The 21,319-nt window shown below is 36.6% G+C and overlaps 1 protein-coding gene across 1 annotated transcript in view; it reads left to right on the forward strand.

The window, feature by feature from the left end:
* SLC16A10 (solute carrier family 16 member 10) overlaps positions 1 to 21,319 on the forward strand; it is a gene marked incomplete at both ends in the record, with an annotated part of 72,846 nt that overhangs the window by 27,459 nt on the left and 24,068 nt on the right. Inside the window, 2 exons of the mRNA XM_081998672.1 lie at positions 16,087 to 16,231; positions 19,621 to 20,059. Coding sequence (XP_081854798.1) covers positions 16,087 to 16,231; positions 19,621 to 20,059 — 584 coding nt within the window. The remainder of the gene's footprint in view (positions 1 to 16,086; positions 16,232 to 19,620; positions 20,060 to 21,319) is intronic.

Here is a 21,319-nt window from a genome sequence, read left to right on the forward strand (position 1 = left end):
ATCGATAGTTACCTGGGAGAAGAGACCAACACCCACCTCGCCACAACCCCCTTTCAGGTAGTTGTAGAGAGTGATAAGGTCTCCCCTCAGCCTCCTCTTCTGCAGACTGAAGAAGCCCAGTTCCCTCAGCTGCTCCTCATAAGACTTGTGCTCCAGACCCCTCACCAGCTTCGTTGACCTTCTCTGGACAGGCTTCAGCAACTCAACATCCTTCTTGTAGTGAGGGGCCCAAAACTGAACACAGTATTTGAGGTGTGGCTCACCAGTGCCAAGTACAGGAGCACAATCACTTCCCTGCTCCTGCTGGCCACACTATTTCTGATACAGGCCAGGATGCTGTTGGCCTTCTTGGCCACCTGGGCACACTGCTGGCTCATGTTCAGCCGGCTATCGACCAGCACCCCCAAGTTCTTTTCTGCCGGGCAGCTCTCCAGTCACTCCTCCCCAAGCCTGTAGCGTTGCATGGGTTTGTTGTGACCGAATATGTGTGTATGTATCTCTATCTATAATATACGTATGCATGTTTGTAATGTGGATCCCTCCAGGTTCTGGGCTCTGATACTCAGATAGGCACACAGATGGAGAGTCCCAGGAAAAGGTTGGAAAGGGATTTAGCAAGTAGCAGGACCGGCTGTGCTGATGAGGTGCAGGGCATGGCCAACCAAGTGTACTGACCAGCAAACTGTTCACATGTGACTAGTCCTTTTTATCCTCTTATCTGTCTTATTTTCCCACACTTGCTCCTTCCCAGGTCACCTAAATTCCTCCCTGCTTCTTCCCCTAAACATCTCATAGTAAGTCCTGTGCGATCCTAAAAGGCTTTTCCCCAGTGTGCCCTGTGCCCCAAGGCAGGAATCTGCCTCAGTCCTGGGAAGTGCCCTGGCATTGACCCATCCTGCTGGTGCCACATCTGGACGCTGGGGCTTTCCTGAGACAGCCTGGGGAGGCACTGGACAGGGAGCCCCCTCCTCTGAGCCTGCAGCTTGGGTTCCCACCTGCCCTCACCTCTGTGTTCCTCTGGGCATATGGAATGGGCTGGTGCTATCAGGGCTGATGGCTCCTGCCTTGAGCCTGGGAGGAGCCGGGCAGGATGTTATTTGGGCTCCCCCTCCTGCCACTGCCTCTCTGTGCCCCTTTGTGGGTGTGCAGGTGATCTTTTATTGCACAACCCAACACTGCGCAAATGGAGCTTGATGGAAGACATGGTCTGATACCTGTTAAGGTCAGTAGTGATGCCTGCAAGCAGGCCTCTAACCAAGCTCAACAGGGTTGTACTCCATGAGCAACAGAACTCAAAGACTTTGTTCAGGGTCTTGCATGTAATGCATGTAACGGCAGTTTTCCTTGTTTGGTTGCTTTTTCTGCATTTTCTTCTCTTGGAAGCTGTAACTTATTTGTCAGTGGAAATAGCCCTGTGTCTTAAGCTTTTTTGATCATTATAAGAGCTAGAAGCTTTCTTTTTTATGTTCTAGAAGACAAAAATAATCCTTGTATATGTAATATGGCTGTTTTCTGTGAAGGGTGGATATGTATTATATATACATTATTATGCTAATATTGTTGTTCACATGTTGTTTAGTGACAGTTACTGTTTATGATGTAATAGCATTTTTTGTTAGGTTTAATATTATTTTTAGTCCTTGTCTTCCTTCCCCTTCAAATTAGAAATAGGGAATAATAATTCATTTGGATTTAAGATCTGACTATGAAGATGGCAAATTGTTGGTGTAATTCCTTAATTGATCTACTGGGGTTACTGTTCTGGGAATAGCATTAAAGTAAACACGGTTGTAGAAATGCTAGTAGCCAAGCTACTTGGTGGTTAGATTGCAAGCTGATAAAATAAAAACACATTTAAAATGCTCAGACTCCTCTAAGAAATCAGAGTTCAATGTTAATGGATGGAGATTGATCCTTCATCAGAAAGACTTCAGTGCTTTTTTTTTTGTAACAACTGTTGTACTATTCCATAATGTGCTATTATGCAATATAACTAGAAAAAAAATCTCTGTACTGATTATATACCAATTCTTGCCATTGACACAACAAAAATGGCTGAGTGACTGCAATAAACAGTGTTTCAGATTTGTACAGCTTAAGCGAGACTATTGCAATTGCTTGGCAGAGTGGTAGATTTAGGCTCCTTTTCAACAAATATAGGGATAAAGATTCTTTAGTGAATGGTTAAGGAGTAAGGCATTGAAACTCCCTAAGGTCTTCCAGCCTTCGTCAGATATTTGAAGGAGATGACTGATTCCAGCAGTTTTCTTGACTAAATTTTAGTTTCTCTTAAAAAAAAAAAGACATTCATAAAAAATTTATACTAGACAGTGTGTGCCTGTGTCTATTTGCTCATGGTGGGTACAAAGAGTCGCTTTAATACAGCCACCCAGAAGCTTGAAGAGCTAAAGGCGTTGGTGAAAAACAGGGTAGGGAATGAACCAGCGGTGTGATTGGCTCAGAGTTTTGTGCTGTTGTACCTACTTATTTTATAAATAAGAGCTTTTCTGAGATTTTTCAGAACACAGCAAAATATTCAGTAAAACCATTGGTTTTATTTTTAAGATAGTGGTATCTTTATCAAGCAAAACTATTCTTTTTATCTGTTAACTAAACTTCGAATTTTGTTTTTTTCTGAGAGCAAGTATTGTAGTTTTGGTGAAGGATGACTAATAGGTGGATCCAAAGTAAAAGAGTAAATAATGTAGTAGGAATATTATTGGAATAGAAAGATGTGTTTCTTGAGTTAAACAACAAATTTCTTCCAGATATCATTGTTTATATATGCTTTTTATTTTCTATGTGATATATATGCTTTACTATTCCTTATTTTTGACTAGATTTTACCTGTATAAAACTTAAATGTTTTCTTTGGAAGTATACTCAGTATTTTGAGAATAGTTTAGATGTCTGAAGTGTAACAAAATAATTTCTGCAGAGTAATACAGTATGATAAAGACCACTTGTGACGCTAAAGAGTACCTGTATATGTGACAAATGTTGCAGAATAAAATTTATGCCCTATCTCAAGTAGATAGAATTTTAGCTCAAAAGAAATATTGTAGTTTTAAAATTATGAAACAATGTTCAAGTAGCACAATTATTTGCCCATTTATTTGTATTTTAAAATGAAATTGCTGTGTTTTGCTGTTAAAGTCCCCAGTGCTGAACGTGAAATATGGAAGTTGTGTGAAAATGGCTATGAAAAAATGAGTATCCAAAAAACCAATTTAAACTCGATGACTTCAATAACCTTGTGACCTCATGGAGAGAGGAGCCCAGGCTGGAGCAGCTTTACTGGCAGGACTTGTGACCCCGTGGAGGGACCCAGGCTGGAGCAGTCTATTCCTGAAGGACTGCACCCTGTGGAAGGGACCCAGGCTGGAGCAGTTCATGAAGAACTGCAGCCTGTGGAAAGGAGTTGTGTTGGAGAAGTTTGTGGAGAACTGCCTCCCATGGGAGGAACCCCACGCTGGAGCAGAGAAAGAGTGTGAGGAGTCCTCCCCTTGAGGAGGAAGGAACAGCAGAGGCGATGTGTGATGAACTGACCACAACTCCCATTCCCTGCCCCCTTGTGCTGCTGGGGTGGAGGAGGTAGAGAAATGGGGAGTGAAGTTGAGCCTGGCAAGAAGGGAGGAGTGGGGGGAAGGTGTGTTAAGATTTGTTTTTAGCTCTCATTACCCTACTCTGATTTGATTGGCAATAAATTAATTTCCCCAAGTTGAATCTGTCTTGACCATGATGGTAGTTGGTGAGTGATCTCTCCCTGTCCTTACCTTGACCCATGAGCCTTTCATCATATTTTTCTTCCCCTGTCCAGCTGAGGAGGGGAGTGATAGAGCAGCTTGGTGGGCACCTGGAGTCCAGCCAGGGTCAACTTGCCACAAGTGTAAATTCTCACCTGTAGAATACGAACTTAAATATGGTGCTCCCTTAAAATAGTTTTGAGGAAGTATTTGCTTTCATGTTTGACTCAGTAGTGTTTCCTAAGGAAAAAAAGACTATTTTAATGGTTGGGAGAGGGGGGCTGTGAGTCAACAGCTTTACAGGAAGCTTTTTGTTTAAAATTTTGTTGTACTTTACTAGCTGTAAATATAATATAAATTATAACTCGTGCTAGTGGTAAGTATTTGCAGTGCCTAGAGACTCTAGTCAAAATCCTGTTGGTATTAGGAATAAATAAAAACATATATAACCTCTTGCTTTTGATTTTTCACAAACTGGATATTAGACTAGGTGGGACAACAAACCGAAGTTCATATGTCCTGTATCTGTCAGACTGATTTATCTCAGCTGTATATGTGAAATATTACATATGTAGCATGTCACATTCATGAGGATTTATCAGCTGCATACCTAAGATAAAACTACTGTGTGTGCAAAGTAGCAATTTATTCATGTTTTTTAGATGTATGGCAACCTGGGCATTTGGATTGCTGGAAATCAGATATCTAATTTATTTTAAATCAAATGAATTTTAATTTACTAAAATAATGAGGAATAGTTTATCATCCCAGTGAGTGATATTGGCAGACTTGAAAATTTTGGATGGAGATGAGGTAGAAGAACAAAGTCAGGAGTTGCAGTGGCTCGTTCACTTGGTTACACGGGTTAGAGTGCACAAGCTGAGTCACATGTACACATAACTGACATAAAGGGCACATGCTGACATAGAGAGTTACCCTGTCATACATGCTTTTTCTTGTATTTGCTCTTATCCAGCATTCAATGCAAATGATTCCCTCTTCCTATTAATCTTCTGAAAGGGACAACGCTTTAATGATTTGTTTGCTGTGCAAAACCTTGTGGTACCCCTGTTATTTTACCAAGTTTTCAATATTTGAAGGGAAGAGAATGGGGGAGATGGGGGAGAAAATACGATGCATGTACTTCCCCTTTCTTCCTCAGCCTGTGAAAACAACATTTAATTCTTCGTGTCACCTAAAAATATTCCAGTTTTGGACTTATATTTCCATTTGGCAGTGTATTTGTGATGAGACTGATAAATTTATACATAAATATTGGGGGGAAAGAGTAAGCATTATTTATAAAAATTATGAAAGCATACTGAACTTATTTGTCAATTCGCTTTACCTTAAGACTACTTCTTTTAAAGTCAAATGTAGCTTTCCATGTAACTTACAGCACAAAATAATGTTACAATTGCAAAGACAGCATTTTGCTGTGTAGTTCAATGTTTGTGCTTGTGCAGACACATGCCTCTGAACACTTGTCTGGTTTTGGATGGAAATATTCTGTTTCAAAACAGACACTTCTGTTTCTATATAAATGCAGATTCTTCCTCTCTGAAGCAGATGCTAGTTCAACAATCAGATCTTGCCTTGAAAAATATTTACCTGTTACAGCATCTAGATGATTTGTCATGAAATCACTTGTTCTTCTGATTTAATTTGCACTGTGTAATAGTATTTTGTGTTTGGTTAGTGTACTTTTTTCTTCATGGTAAATAGTCTGTCCCTTGCTGAAAATGGGGACTTGTTTGCCTATAAAGCCCTAAATATGGTACTCTTTTGGGGTTGATAGCAGGGAATGGTGGTTTGTAACATTAGCAGATCTTTTAGGTAACAGTTTGGGCCTTGAAGATACGAATTTAGGACCTAAATTAAGTTTGATTATTCTGTAGGGACCTACAGGGGGGAATATATGTTGATGTAATCAGAGAATACATGCTATTCTAATCTGTCTTGAGGATGCTCACGAATTTACTGAGATGTGATAGGGTCTCCTAGTCAGTTCTGATGGATTCAGAAGGATCTTTGTGTGAGAAAGTTAGGGTTAGTTTGAGCTGCTTGATGGCAAACTATGCTCCTCAACTTCAAATAGTATACCAAACTTACTTGTGGAGTCAGATTTCTTTATTTTATCTGCTTTTTGTCTTCATTGTGGTCTCACAAGGACTTCTGATGCTGTAGAAGTGAAATGTATGCTTGTGCCATTTAAAAGGCAATCTTGATTTGCAGGTCTTGCCCCAATGCAAGTGAGTTGGTAAAGGAAGATGACTAGCAGCTCCATTAAGAACTTAGGAATTTGGGTCTTGAGGTCTGATCTATGCTATGGCTCTAAGACATGAGACCATTGCATGACATGTTTGGTGTCAGATATGTTTGGAATATCTGTGTGTGTAATGTGTGTAACTGTTGGTTGTGAGAGCAGTTAGGGTTAAACCTTTTCTGGCAAATTAGGCTGTCGCTTATGAAGTTAATAGCTAATACCTTCTTACACAGAATGTTACTGATCCTAAATCAACACAGATACATGAGCCTTGGTGTTCAGCTGTTTGGTATTTAAAAAAATGAATAAAGAAACCAGTGCTAATTTGGGAGTAGTGGGAGGGAAGGAAAGATAAAAATGTGCCTGGAAATCAGTTCTGGAATTAAATTTTTTAGGCCATTAGTTAAAAATGTGATTACTCTGTGCTTTGAAAACTGTCTCAGACAGTCAGCAGAAAACATTCTTGTATGATTCCTAAAAGGAAAAACAAGTGGTTGCAGCCATTTCTTATCGATTTGTTCCTTGTTTATTCTTCCTACCACAGCATTTTCAAACTTTATTAAGTGTCAAAGGTCAAGCTCAGTTTGCCGTGAAATCCAAATGCATGTGTTTTTCTGTTAATGATTGACTTCAGCCTTCCTTTAAAGGTTCCTGAAGGCTTAATACTTCTAAATATCTACCTGCAATATTTTGCCTGACAACAGTGCACTTTTTACTTTTGAGTTTTTGTTTTAGCTTTTACTAACTTAAGCATTTGTTTATTTTCCTTGAACTTTTTAAACTACAAAAAAGATCTGCAGTCTCTGTAGTAGTAAAAGTTGTTTGCCTATAAGAACATCTTTTTCTTTAACTGTTTCAGGTTCCTATTTTGTACCTTATAAGGTACATTTGAAGAAAATGTCATGATCAGTTTAACACTATACCTGCTTTGGATTCACCATTACTACCTATTTTGTTGATTTGTCAAGGGGGGAACCAACAAGCAGAAAAGCCTCCAAAACTCTGCCTAAGCTTGTGTTATTGTAGTGAGTGTAAACTAGATGGTAGTTAAATAATTGGCTAGTTTCAGTGACACAAGTATGTTTTGTCAGTGCATGAATACCCATTTTTCTGGTTTTTCTGTTTTCCTGCTGCTTATGCTCACAAGGACTTGGTCTCCGTGGAAATTCTGATCTTGTGTTGTCATTACTTATGAAGGCAGAGGGTGAAACTAGTCTAGTCCTATTTTTGTAAATGGCAAGTTTAGAGGGGGTCACTGTATTAAGGGTGTACGTGAATCTCTTCTAGTGCTTGGTGTGTCATCTCTGTCACACATCATGTCAGAGAACATGCATGGTGTATAAAGCCTTGGAAGAAATCAATGTATGTTCTGACTCGATACAATGTTTTTCTTACTCCTATATGAGTTTATTTTGCCAGTTTTACAACATATTGGCACATTTATGCTTTTTTCTACCTTGTTGCATCAAGGTCAAAATGGCACATACAAACCTGAAATAGCATTTTGGGCTGTCACAAGGCATGTATACTGAAGAGGTGCTATGCATAAGCACAGGAAATCTTACAGCTATCTGTAAAATCTGTGAAATCAGTCTTTTCATTCAGAATAAGCTAATTCAGACTGTCTAATAGTGGCTTAATGTCTGCTGAAAACAGAAGTTACGCTTTCATGCCTGTGATATGGAAATAGGGTGTCTGTTCAAAGGTGTCTTTATTGGGATCCAGTGGGTCCTATATAGCTCTTGGTTTCAGACTCATTATAACTACCAGTATCGATCAGTAATATGGTTATTCAATAAAAGACTTCCTCAGGGACAAGAAAGAGTGGGGGGAAAAACAATGTCTTGTATTCCTGTCAGATATTTCCACTAGTCCTTGGTTCATAAATCTTCAGGTATTGGCCATGATCTCTTGATCTATTGTGTGTTGTGGAAATCTGATGGGAACCTTTATAGATAATTCTGATTCTTAATGACTGTTCAGGATAGCTCTGATGTCCAAAAGAGATGGTATTTACTTGTGCTAAATTCTCTTTGCCCAAAATATTTTAGAATTTTAATTTAAATTGGGACATAACTTTTTGTTTGCCTTTTTTAGATAGTATTTATTGCTTTAAGGGAGAGCCTAGCTCAGACATCTGCAAACTATACGCTTGAAAATAAGCAGACTGAAAGCTGTAGTCATGTAACCTGAGTTCAGAGTATAGGATACTTCCTGTGGCAGCATTATGTCATACATTTATTTTTAGTCCTTAAACTCTAATGGGATTAGCAGATCTCTTGAATAGAACAAGAAGTGCACTTTTTTGACAGTATGAATTCTAAATGTGCCAATACATGCATTTCAACATCCGCTTTCCTTTTCCACTGACATACTGTTTTGTGGTCTGTGGATTGCTCAGTAATGAGAACAGCTATGTGGAAATTCAGTTCTCCCTTTTGCACCCACAACTAATGAAATGCCTCAGAATTCATGAGAAGCTACCGAGCAGTCTCTGAAACAATTTTCACAAGTGTGTGTAAGCAAGGCATGTAGCACAAGGCATTTGACGTCTTTGGGTAGTGATAGGTTGGATAAAAATAGGGTTGCCAATTTCCAGGAGGCTGACCTATACAGAGTCTTTCTGTCGACATGGCAGGATATTCTGATACTTGCTGGGTCTAATGGTTATGTTGCTCTGTTGGTTACTTAACATCTGTTGAACAATTCCCTCTTTTGGAAATTACTAGCTTTTCACTGGAGAAAGAAAAATAGATAATGGAGAAAAGAGGATGTATCTGGACTGCCTTAGGCAAAGAGTAACCCTCTGCTTCTGGGCACAGGCAACAAGAATAAAACAATATTGATGGAAAAAGAGCATCAGTAGGAGGGAGATACGGTAGTTCTGAGCAATGAACCTTATACCTATAATGCTAACAGTAGGTTTCATAAGATCTACTTGTAAGGATCTCTTTGGCTTGGAATTCAAGGATACCCTCAAGTCCTTCCCATTTCCTAAGGACAAAAAAAAAGGGTTTTAATCTTATGGCTTCATTCTGTTTTTTCTTGCCTGGAGGAGTTTCTACATCTCTCTAAGATTCATAAACACAGGATTGGCGGTTGGCATAATATTGCCAAACTAAAAGTTTTTTTTCTTAAAGAACTACTAATGTTTAACATGATCTTCAGAATCCAGCTTTTCAATAAGTAGAGGTTTAGAACAGTATTCTGTCATAAATTGGTGTCTTAGAATAGATTGAGTTGGAAGAGACTCTGATTATCTGGTCTGATACCCCTTACTCCAAAGCAGGACCAAGTTAAAAAATACATTGAACTTCTGAGTTAGATCAGGTTGTTCGTGGTCTTGTGCAGCCAAGTTTTCAATATATCCAAGCGTGGAAATTCCACAGCTTTTCCGGACCACACATTCTGGTGTTTGACTACCTTCATGATGAAAAAATGTTTTATAACATCTAATTGGAATATCCTTTGTTGCAGTTCCAGTTGGTTTTTGTCCTGTCACTGTGCACCACTGAAAAAAGACTAGCTCTATATTCTGTACTAATCAGCTGTTAGATATTTAGAGGCACTAATTAAATTCCTTTTGAGCTGCTGGTCTTCTCATCTGCAGGCTGAAAAAATTCAAACTTTGTAGGCTGTCCTCATACATGAGCAAGTTGGTGGCTGACCACCAACTGACTTGCTGAGTTTTTGTGTCATTGCTGAGTGATTAATATGGCAGATTAAATTCAGTGTACATGTGTGTCTCATGGGGAGAAATATAATCCTAATACATGGTGGAAAAAAAAAATGGCCTCTACATCAGTCATTACCATTAGTGGGAAAATAAGATCATAGATAGTTTTCTAAACATCTTTACTCTGAAGCAGTTGCAATACTTAAAAAAAAAAAACCACCAAAAAACCCAAAAACCAACCCCCCAAAACCTCAACAATAATTAAGAGTTAGAGAATGACAAAAAATTTTTATGTTAGCACAGAAACTTAATTGTTTCTCCCATATTAAATATTGTATGCAATTCTGACTACCCTGTCTCAGAAACAATGTAATACGATTAGACTCAATATACAGGGGGAAGAGGGAAAAATATATCTTCTATTACAAAGACAGACTAAGTCAAAAAGATGTTTCATCTTGGAGAGGAAACTAGTATGAACAGGTCTGACAAAGGCATATAAAAATCATAGGTTGCAAGAGGAATTTTAGCAGGGATGATTAGTTCCTATTTCTTACAGCAGAGGAATTAAAGTATGAGCGGGTTCCAAACAAAGGGGAGTTTATTTTTTATGTGGTGCTGGTGCCTGAGCATGTTCTGTAACTTATTACAGTAAAATGCAGTGAAATCAAAGTAATATTGATGGAACTAAATGTTCCTGAAGAATGGTTAGGTGCAACTTTCTGCTTAGGAAGTTTCTAAGCTGCTTATTGCTGGATGTTGGGAGGACATATTCAGGGAAATAGTATTGCAGGATGCTAGCCCTTTTTCAAATGTTCTTTGTCTGAGTATTTTGTGGTGGTCAGAAACAGGATACTGGGCTAAATTAGTCTTTGATCTATGCAGTATTGCAATTCTTTTGTTGTTAACAATAAATGCCATGTAAATGTGATTATGCAGGCAAGGAATTATTAATACTAGCTGGTGACACGCAAATTATCTCTAGAAATAATGTTGAACAACCACTTTGGTTTCCTCCAAAACAGGATCTCTCAAATTCCCAAGCTACACTCATAAGAAATCTTCTTATGGAAGCCAATCTTTTGCTTTGCTGAATAGAATATCCTTGTATGTAAATAGCCACAGCAGAAGCGAAGGTCCTTCACACGGCCCATAGTTGCGTTAAGGAGTATGCTGTAAGATGCTGTGGATGCTGAAAATGTGTAAGTGTTCCAGGAGAGGATGGCAGTTCATGGAGGAGAAATTGCCACAATATTGATAAGTACACTGAAACAAAGTAATGTCCAAATTTGTCTGGTAGGAAAAACACAAACCCCCCCCGGCTTAGGATGTCCCTCAGCTGTTAATGGTTTGAGGCTGGGAGCGTACATTAGAGGCTCCCTTACTATTGCATAAATCATAACTAATAACTTAATTGAAGCATGAAGATTTTCATATTGTAAATATCACACTTCCCTTTCCCAAGTATTTCTATAAAATACAAGGAAAACCCTCTTAAATATTATTAAAGTTGAACTTTCAGGAGTTACTAAGTGCCATTATTTAAGCAGTTATATTAACTCTGCATTATGTTTTTATTGTAATAGGCTACTTCTGCACAAACCTTTGCAGTGTGAGACAGTGAAACTTTTTTAAACATCTGCCATTCATATAACTTGTCCTATATTGTTTTCTACACAATCATTTTAAAATAGTTTATTTCTTAGAAATCTGCTTTGTAGAGTACTTTCCACAAAACAAGAATTTCACACACTTTCAGCATGAGAAGTATTATTTCCATCTTCTAAACCAAGAGATTGATTCTGAAGCAGTTTGTCTCTGATTCTGTACTTTCTGTTCATTATGAGTTAATGCAAGAATTTCTCATTATCCAGCATCATTATAGTTTGTACTTAAACGTATTAGCAGTGTAGTATGTCCTGAACTACTGTATACACCCCTCCCCTCTGATTTTTTTTTTTTTTTTTAATGTGGGGAAACAAAATATTTTTGAGTTGATTTTGAGTCCTCAATTTGAATACTCTGCTCTTCACTTGCCATATCATTTATCTTCCAGATGCTAGCTTTCTGTTCCATACCTCAGCCAGAAAATGCTCAGGGGAAGATATTAAAAAAAAATTCTTGAAGTTCATTAAAGAATGAAGGGTGTTATTACTGTGTTAAGCCAACCACTTGAAAGACATTTGTAAGGATAAAACTGATAAGATTGTAATGCGTAGAAAAATTTTGATTTTAAAGAGGAATGCTATGGATGGGTAGCCTTTATTTAAATTTATGCAAGATGAAGCATTCCAATGAGATACGGTATTAATGCTTTCTTTTCTGTTGTCTTTAAGTCCTAGTGCTCGAGTCTAAAAGAACTAGAACATTTAACAGCTTGGTTCATAGTTTGGTAGAGATATATATATATATTATGTAAACCAGCTGTGATGATAGGAATGATTTTGTAAATGCTCAGATATTAGGTACTATATTTATTGCTAAAGATGAAAGAAGTTGTATTTAAAATATGGCTGACTTAAAAACTTAGGGTAAAACAGCAACATACTTGTGGAGCATGTGGTATAGTTTCATAGTTGAACAGAGAAATAATTAAAGAAATATGAGAACATATATTCAGATTATAGCTGAAGTACATTTTAGTGAACTGATAAGAACATGTAGCTGTGACGTTTCAGTTTGGAATAATTTCAGTTATAATAAAGTTTTTTTCTTTTTAATTTGTTATGCGTTTCAATGGCTTAGAAACAGACTTACAGATGCTACCAGTAGGCTCTCTGGTCTGATATCCTTATCTTAAGGATAATTTCTCTTACATGTAGGGAAGCTTGGGGATTGGTTATTTATTCTGCAATTACATGTTTTGAGGACCTAATTCTTAACTTCCCATGCTTTAAGGAAGGCTTAAGTCATTAAAATAGAAATAGCTTTTCTATGGCAATCAAAACGTTTTCTGTATGAATATGAATGCAGTTATATGTAGCAATTAGGTGCTGTATTAGTATCTGAATTAGCAGTTCTGGAATATAGCCAGCTTGTGGCCAGGAAAGCAGCCAATAGCCTGGAGGAGAAATGTTTTGATTACTATGTAATAACTGCTCTAGAGAGCTCTCATTATCCTGGCAAGCTGCATTTGTAATTTTTCATATTACTTATTTGGGACAGTTGTAATTTTTAATCTAAAAATGTGGAAGACAATTCATTGTATCTTTTTCACCCTGAATGCCTGAAAAGTTACTTGAGCAAAGTGAAAAATTACTTGGATTTAATGAATACATTATATCCATCAATTTCTCTATAGGGTCAACATATTGCAGCAAGAATTATTTGCTATTTTTTATTTATTATTTTATTTATTATTTTCCTTAAGAGGAAATTAACAATCTAAACAGATGCTGTTCTGTTTATATCTCAATTCTTTTTGGTGCTGGATTTCTTCAGAGGATCAATATAGTAAAATTTCTTGAACTATGCATACATGCGAAGTTAAATTTCAAGAACGTTCTTTTCATTAAATAATAAAGTTGTTCATATGAGACATGCTGACAACATCTCTTTAACTTGCATTTCTGTAGGACCCAAGAGCCTCGTGTTAACTTCAAGTTGTAAGTTAAAGGGCTTCAGTTTCCATTTGGTAGATAAGCGGTAGAGCATGGGCTCCCACTTCTGTGGTTTAACCATGGTGTTATTCTGAAATGCTTCAGATAAGACTATTGTCCTTCCTCTTAACTGTTTGCTGTGTTGAAAACTAGTGGGAAACTTTCTTTTAGGCTTTCCCTCTCATTGTTATAACAAGAAGAGAGAATCAAGTGATAAGAAAGGCATATTTCTTTCATTTGTACCTGGAATTATCAAGAGACAAAGTCAGCATGTTAATTGAATGTAATATGAGCTGAATGTTTTCACTTCAGGCTTTTATATACCAGTTATTTTAATAGCTCTATAAGCCATTAAAAAGTGCTGTAAACTATTTGATTACACTAAGGAGAATGCTACTTTAATCATAGACTGTGATAACTGGAAATTAGGACTGCTGGACTCTATTTGTGGTTCTGAAATAATTTAGCCTGACTTTATACAAGCTACTTGAACTCCATTTCAGTTGCCCAGTTTCTTTACCTGTTTGTCTCCATGAGTGGGGTGCATGTACCTGTCCATGTGAGATTAGATTCCCATAACCAGTAACCTACTGTGGGCTTGTCTAGTGCCACAGTTGCCTTTGTGTCTTCTCATACCTAGGCAGGAAGGTTGGCATGAAGTTCAGCCATTCCTTGGTATCTTCATACCACTGTGAATCTGACGACAGTGAGTCTTGTGATGTCCACTTCTCGAGTTTTACCCGCCTTTTCTCTTGGCCTTGCAGACATACCAGGTGGCAAAGGTACTCTGAGTCTTAGTGCTACCCTGCAAGTCATGCAGAGGTGCTGAGGACTGTTGGTGATGGTGGAGCTACCATTTATTTGAGGGGATGGGGTGGGTAGAGGTGACAGGAAGCCATGGGCATTCTACCTTCTAGTGTTTGCAGTTTCCTTTGGGTAGCAGAACTGCAGGGTCTTTATATAGCTTACTCTGAGAAAGGTAAGTAAAAAGATGAGAAGTCTTGTGGAAATTGGACTTCTTAGAAGCTTTGCAACTGGCTGGTCTCCAGGCTGTGAGAGCATTTATTCCCTCTGACTCCAGCTTACAAATTGTAGTCAGTACAATGCTATCTTGCAACATCAGAAGCCCTCTGGGCTTGAACGTGGGACAGATCTCTAAGTCACCTCTTGCCACATCCAAGGTGCATTTGAGCCTTCTTTGATGGCAGAGGAAGAAAAGGACAGACCGTTCATAAATTTGGTCTTTGCCTTTCAGTCAGCATCATGGGGTCCTTGTTCTTCCTAGTCCTTCTTGCTCTCCCTTCATACAGCTCATGTTTCTGCTGCAGAGGTGCAAGTCTGGCAGTGCTATCTTGTCTGGGTTAGTGAAACCCGAGAAATGCAGCAAACATCCATAATAGTACCTCACTCTTCTTCAAATTGTGTCTTGAAATGCCATTATATTTATCACATCTCAAAAAACCCCCATAACATCCCCACCCCCACCCCAAACATGTTAGGTCATGGTTCATTGAGATCATTGTTGCCCTTTATCTGTTGTGCACTTATTTCTGTTTTTCTCTAACCATCTGTTCTCTTTTGTCTTTCGTTTACATTGTAAACTCTTTCAAGAAACAATTTTTTTCTCTGCTTGTTTGTTTTGCTCTGCTTTTTTTAGTGCCTTGCACAATGGAATCTTTATTAATGCATAGGGCTCATTGGAGCTTTAACAACACTACTTCTAAGTCTTGCTACTGATAGATATACTTGCAAATATTCTTCATTAGGTCTCTTGGTTATATTTTTTCAGATAGTTTCAGTTGTCCTTATCACTGGATCACAATTATTTAACTATGTCTTTAAGAAAGATACTCTAAACAAAATTCCAGTTACACAGACTTAAACCATTCCAGGTTGAAAGAGGTCTTTCATCTTCTATACAATTAAAAAAAATTTAAAATATTTTTTACAATGCATCTTGCATCAGCAGCTTTTTCCATTATCTGCTTAGACCATTTTTTTTTTTTCCAAATAGATGGGGGCATTTACCCACCTGAATATATTTGTTGTAACTGTTGTGTTACAACAGCTTGATTTACCTTTATGTCCTGGGAGAACTCTTGGGTGTAACATCAGTATCGCATATTTGGAAGAATGATTAGATGATAGCAGGTAAATGATGTGGTTCTGAACACCTGTATGGAGTGAAGCAGAAAGGTGAATTTTAATTTTAAATGAATCAAATTCTCTTCTAAATTATTTTAAGACTTTTTTTGTACACTTGGAATAAAAAACACACTTTATATTACAGTATAAAAGCCAGTTGATGTTTGTTTACTCAATGTTTGTAAGATCTGGATGTATGTAATTAAGTTAAATTTTGTTAATTTTTTTCAGCAAACCTAGCTGTTTAAAGTCAGTGAAGTCTAGAATTAAATTAAATGAAATGTGCTAATTGACACCAGAATGGATATGGAGCCTCAAAGAAATCTTTAATGGTGTAGTCATCAGTTTCCATACTAGCTTACTCACTGGAGGAATACTTGTGGTGGGGTGTTTTTTTTAAAAAGTAATAACTTCTGTAGCTGCTTGCATTCCTTGAGCTGATAAAGTCTAAATTAGTTGATTATATAACTTGGTCAGACTTCTAATTTTTACCATGTTAAGTAAATATATTTTAAAAGGTATTTAAATATTTTTAAAAGTTACCCAATTGTTTCACTTTTATCTATGAATTTATGTTGCTGAACTAAAACAAATGGTAGCTGAAAGCTGAAATCACTTGGTTTTCTAACATGCCATCTTTTTTCTATTCTGCAGCATGGGTGAACTCTCTTTCTATGGGAATGGTCTTCTTCTGTTCTCCAATAGTCAGCATATTCACAGACCTGTTTGGTTGTCGAAAAGTAGCTGTTATTGGAGCTGCACTAGGATTTGCTGGACTCCTTTCAAGCTCTTTTGTAAGGTAAAAAATTATTTTCTTTACATTCAGAGTGTTTTATCAATTTTACATGGTCTCATTGACACAATATGGAGTAAGCAGTGCTACTTTATATTATCTGTTAGAGTAGAAGCCTTGTTTTATTTGTTTTCATTTTTGTCTTTCAAACTATGACTTGTGGAAACTCCAAGTGGTACTTTAAACTTCAAAAGTAATTAAAAAAACATAACCTGATAACAGCACTTCCTATTTAACAGGAACCACTATGTAGAAATGTATTGACAGCAAGACTAATGCTATAAGATCAGCAACATTGGCTGTGATAAACTTCTTGTATATTTTCTTGATATATGTTGTGTTTTAGCATGTACATAAACATTGCTTTTGTCTCCTCTCCCCTAATTGTCTTTTAAAACACTGTTTAAATGTTGATAAATATGCAGTAGGACTTCCAGGAAGGTGTTAATGTTTCAGCCAAATTTAATGTTTTCTTCTATTACTAGTCCAATTGCCAAACACTAAGATAGTGAAAACCTTGGTATAATGACATATACTTAGGCTTATTTGCTTTATTAAGAAAATCTCAGTTCTTTTTTGTTAGTGAAAAAAACTGAACAGTAGTTGAGTTTTTTCCTCCAGATGACACTTCATTTTGTACGTTTCTGTACCTTTTGCAGAATAAATACTAAGACGTTCATGAACAGCTGGTTTGTTGGATGTGCGCAGTAGAAGATGAGGAAACGGGAAATTTACTTATTCTAGTCATCAGCAGAAATTGATTAGTTAAGATAGGGTAAGAATTAGCAGAAGAATAAGCCACAGTTACCTCTAGTTCTCAGTCCGCCCTTTTTCCACACTTAGCAGAATAAGTACAGGAAGAATCCAAAGCAAAATTCAGAAGTTTCCTATGTAAATGAAAATGTGTCTATATAGACGGGCTTGTGAAAATGTTTTCTGTGCCTGTGCTCTGAACCAGACAGATGTGAGCTGGCTGTGATCTGGGTGGATGAATATCTATGCTGTGTGGTGCTATGCCTGAGCCAATATGTCTAGTTTGGGCATATGTCCCCTAATGTGAAGACATAGCCACAAATTTACAGGAACAGAAGACACGTAGTTTAGTCTTGGGTACTGAGAGTTTATATTTATTCTTGGAATAACTTATGAGAAAAAGAGAGCTTTGTTTTCTTGTTACTTGAGCAAGTTTCTGATTTTTATTTTTTGGTTAATCCAAGTGCAAGTATTTTGCTTAACTCATTTTACTAAAGCAAGCAAACAAAAAACCCCCACTTCCTGATATGTTTTGAAACTTGCGAGGTAAAAAGTAAAAGATTGCATCTTGGAAAAGTCTTTCTTCCTCATTGCTTCCCAATAGTGTGTGAATACTAAAACAGTCTCATTATTATAAATTAAACCTCTTGATAAAGGAAAGATGTTTTCTTCTTTGAAACAAAATGCTGTCATCTTTGTTTCCCTGATATCCAATGGAACAAGGGCACAGAAGAGACATGCAAAAGGAAGTTATTTTGTAAAGGCTTTAAAAATATTTTAGCTTGTTTGAATTCTGTTTTAGAATTTGAGGAGCACTTTGAGAGGAGAGGTAAGTTCTTGCTAGAGTACATGCCGTGTTAATGTGCATTCTTGGTATTTTATGATGTTACACAAAAATGGTTTATGCCTATGATGTTATCAGTTAATTGAGGGAGTGTAGTTCAGATATAGAAGCTGATGTTCTAAAAGTAAAATATTGTAAAGTAGATAAATGTAAATATGATTTACTGCTTTTCTTACATACTGATTTCTTAATATAAATTTTATCTCTTGGGAAGCTGAGATGTAAGAGTATTTGTAATGCAGGAAAACATTTTACTATGTATGCCATGCTGTAAACTCTTTGAATGAATCTACAGCCAGAAGCAGGACTTCTCTGTCCTCATTGTATTATGTTTCTCCTCTCATTTTATAACTTCTGTTTTTGTTTTTCTTGGGTATTTTCCATTGATAAAGGTAATTGGTCTTTCCCTCTTATGTTGTTTCTGCTGGTTTACCAGCAGAAACAGTAATCAGTTTTAGATTATAAACTAAAAAAACAGTATAATCACTTTTAGAAATTGATAGTTAATACAGAAAGCAAGAATATTATATTACACAAATAATCTTTTCATGATAATACACAAAATCAGTGTCAGACCTTTGTTAGTCAAATACTGTTTTCTAAGAATTTCTGTAATTTCATGGGAAGGTTGCAGAGTGTATTTTAGTATAGAGGGATGCTGGCAGGTAGCATCCTGTGATGAAAGGCAGTACATAAAGTATTCATGCTCCTTAAAGTTAATATATTGGCTAACAGGTCAAATGGTTTTCTATAACTACTTTAAAAGCAGGTGTTAGCTGACAGAAAAAAGCCCATGGTTCATTGAAAACATAGTAGTAAAAAAAAAAAAAAAAATCATGTGCCACCTCAGAAATCTTGTATAAATACATCTCACACATTGCCTCCTTCATCTAAATGTAAAAAAAAAATGTGTTCTTTGACTAATTAATACTACGATATTAATTTAATTGATTATACTAACACTGTTACTTCATACTGTTAAGATTTCTTGCACAAGTATCTTTTAATGTCACATATCTGCTTGTGAGCTAATACAATGGCTCTGCTTCTTTTCACTTGTATGGTAGATGGTAATGGTGGAGAACCTTGTGATGAAGATCCTCCTTAATATCAGTGGAAACGTTTCATTCTTTATGAATGTTTTTTCCTATTTCTTTCTTAGCCTATCCAATATCTGGATCAAAAGACTGAATTTGGAATATTTAATAAAAAGGCTATTATCTGTCTAAAAAAATGAATACCTAAAGTCTATAACTTGCTAGTAACATAATATATTGCCAAAACTTGACAGTATTTTTATGTTTTATTTTTCATTAATGTTTACTACTTTTGCTATTGTATTTTCATAATAAAATATGTAAATACTTGATTTTTCTGGGTTCATTAGGAATGTTCAGTATTGTTTGAACTGCTAGCACATTGAAGAAATGTCTAAATCAAAACAATATAACTTTCTTTGGAAAAGAAAAAAACAAAACCCCAGCGATGGTTGAAATTATATTTGTCTAATTCACCCTGAAAATGATTTTTAAAACTTTCTTTTAGTCACATTATTTGGTGTAATTAAATATAGTTTTGCATTCTTGCCTGTTTGGTGAATTCTAGGAAATCTTCAGTGTAAGAAAACAATAATTGCTGAGTTAAGATGACACAGTATATTTCAACTATAAGTACATACAAACTCTTAATTCACTTCTGTAAATATGTCAGTTCCTTGAAAAACTGTCTTGCATATGGTAGGTGAATGTGAGAGTAGTGTTATACAAAACACTAATGATTTTTTTTCTTTTTGGTCTAGCACCATTGAACCGCTATATTTCACCTATGGAATTTTATTTGCCTGTGGCTGCTCATTTGCGTACCAGCCATCCTTGGTCATTCTTGGGCACTATTTCAAGAAACGCCTTGGACTAGTGAATGGCATCGTCACTGCAGGCAGCAGCTTGTTCACCGTGTCACTGCCCTTCCTCTTGAGAGTTTTGATTGATTCTGTTGGCCTATACAACACCTTGAGAGTCCTGTGCATCCTTCTGTTTATTCTGTTCCTGGCTGGCTTTACGTACAAACCTCTTGTTTCCAATGCCAAAGACAAGGAGGGAGGAAAGAAGGGAAAGTTCAGATTTCCTCCTGAAAAAAAGATTTGCAATTTCTCAGTTTTCAGAGTTCTCAGTTACCGAATTTGGGCTTTTGGGATCCCAGCTGCACTTTTTGGATACTTTGTGCCTTACGTTCACTTGGTAAGTACGTGTTTTTTCCGATGTATGATGTATTTAAAACTACAGCTATTTCCCTTTGTGTTTCAGACTAAGAAAACGATTGATGTTAGGAAGCAATATTTAAAATGCAAGTCATGTTGGGGAGAAGTACAAAATTAATGTTGATGTCTGTGACTAAAAGAGATTCCAGGACTCTAATCAGAACTATTAGTTGAGACAGTTAAAGTTTTAGTTCCTTGTTCTCATTCTAAGGTTTAAAATACTTTAACTGTGAAAAAAGACATTTAAAAAGTGTTCTGTACTATTCCAAAGAGAATTCTTTATTTTGGTACTCAGCTGCACACATTGCCAATGATACTTGTGCATTTCAGAGGAACAATGGAAAGGGTAAATAACAGAAAACAGGTAAAACTTCTAATTTTATACTTCTAATTTTTGTTCCTTTAGGTTGAGGTATGTTTGTTAAAATGTGCATTTTTAGAGTATATTTTATTGACCATTATCCTGGTTTATTAAAAGCAAAATATTTGGATTTTTCTTTCTCTGAAACTTTAGCTTTGTAGTTTACCACTATAGTACTAATATAACTGATCCTGTTACCCAGTGCTTCTAGCCACTGGTTCATCTGGTTTTTGTTGCTGTCTACAGTAACTGATGGAGCTTTAGCTTCTGATGATGGGGATGCTATATCGGCCATTTCTTATACAAGTACTAAAGTTAACTTGTTTCCCTAGTAGAATTTTTTTTTTTCTGTAGTACATTGTTAATCTAACAAATCTTGATGCAACTGAGATGCGTTCCATGAAATATGTCTGGCTGGCATTCACGGCAGTGGTGAATTATTTTTGAATGGCTTCCTGGTGATACTGTCTAAACTGAGGTGGTGCAAACCAAAAGGATTAAAAGGGAAAAGGAAGAAAAGCACAGAACTTGCTCTATTTTGACCTTTACATATCCTCATATTCAAGAGTATTTGATAAAGAGCATGGACTAGTAGAGCTAGTACCCACTATGAAAGCAGAAGGATCATGTTAATATTTATTATTCATCCATGATAGAACAGTAAGATTCATGATAATAAATGTCTTGAATTCTGTCAAAAATCTTCAACTCCTTAAAAGCCCATGGGTTTGTATGCAATATATATATGCAAGTGTTGTCACTGCTTTCTGGTAATACGTTGGTTAGATTACGGTCTCTGCATCAGGTATTTTAAAAATTACCTTAGGGTGGGGGCTGGGTTGTTTTTGAGCAGCTGTAAACTGACTTTTATTCATGGCT

The sequence above is a fragment of the Phaethon aethereus genome (assembly GCF_964289735.1).
Source record: "Phaethon aethereus genome assembly, chromosome: 3".
Lineage (NCBI taxonomy): Eukaryota > Metazoa > Chordata > Aves > Phaethontiformes > Phaethontidae > Phaethon > Phaethon aethereus.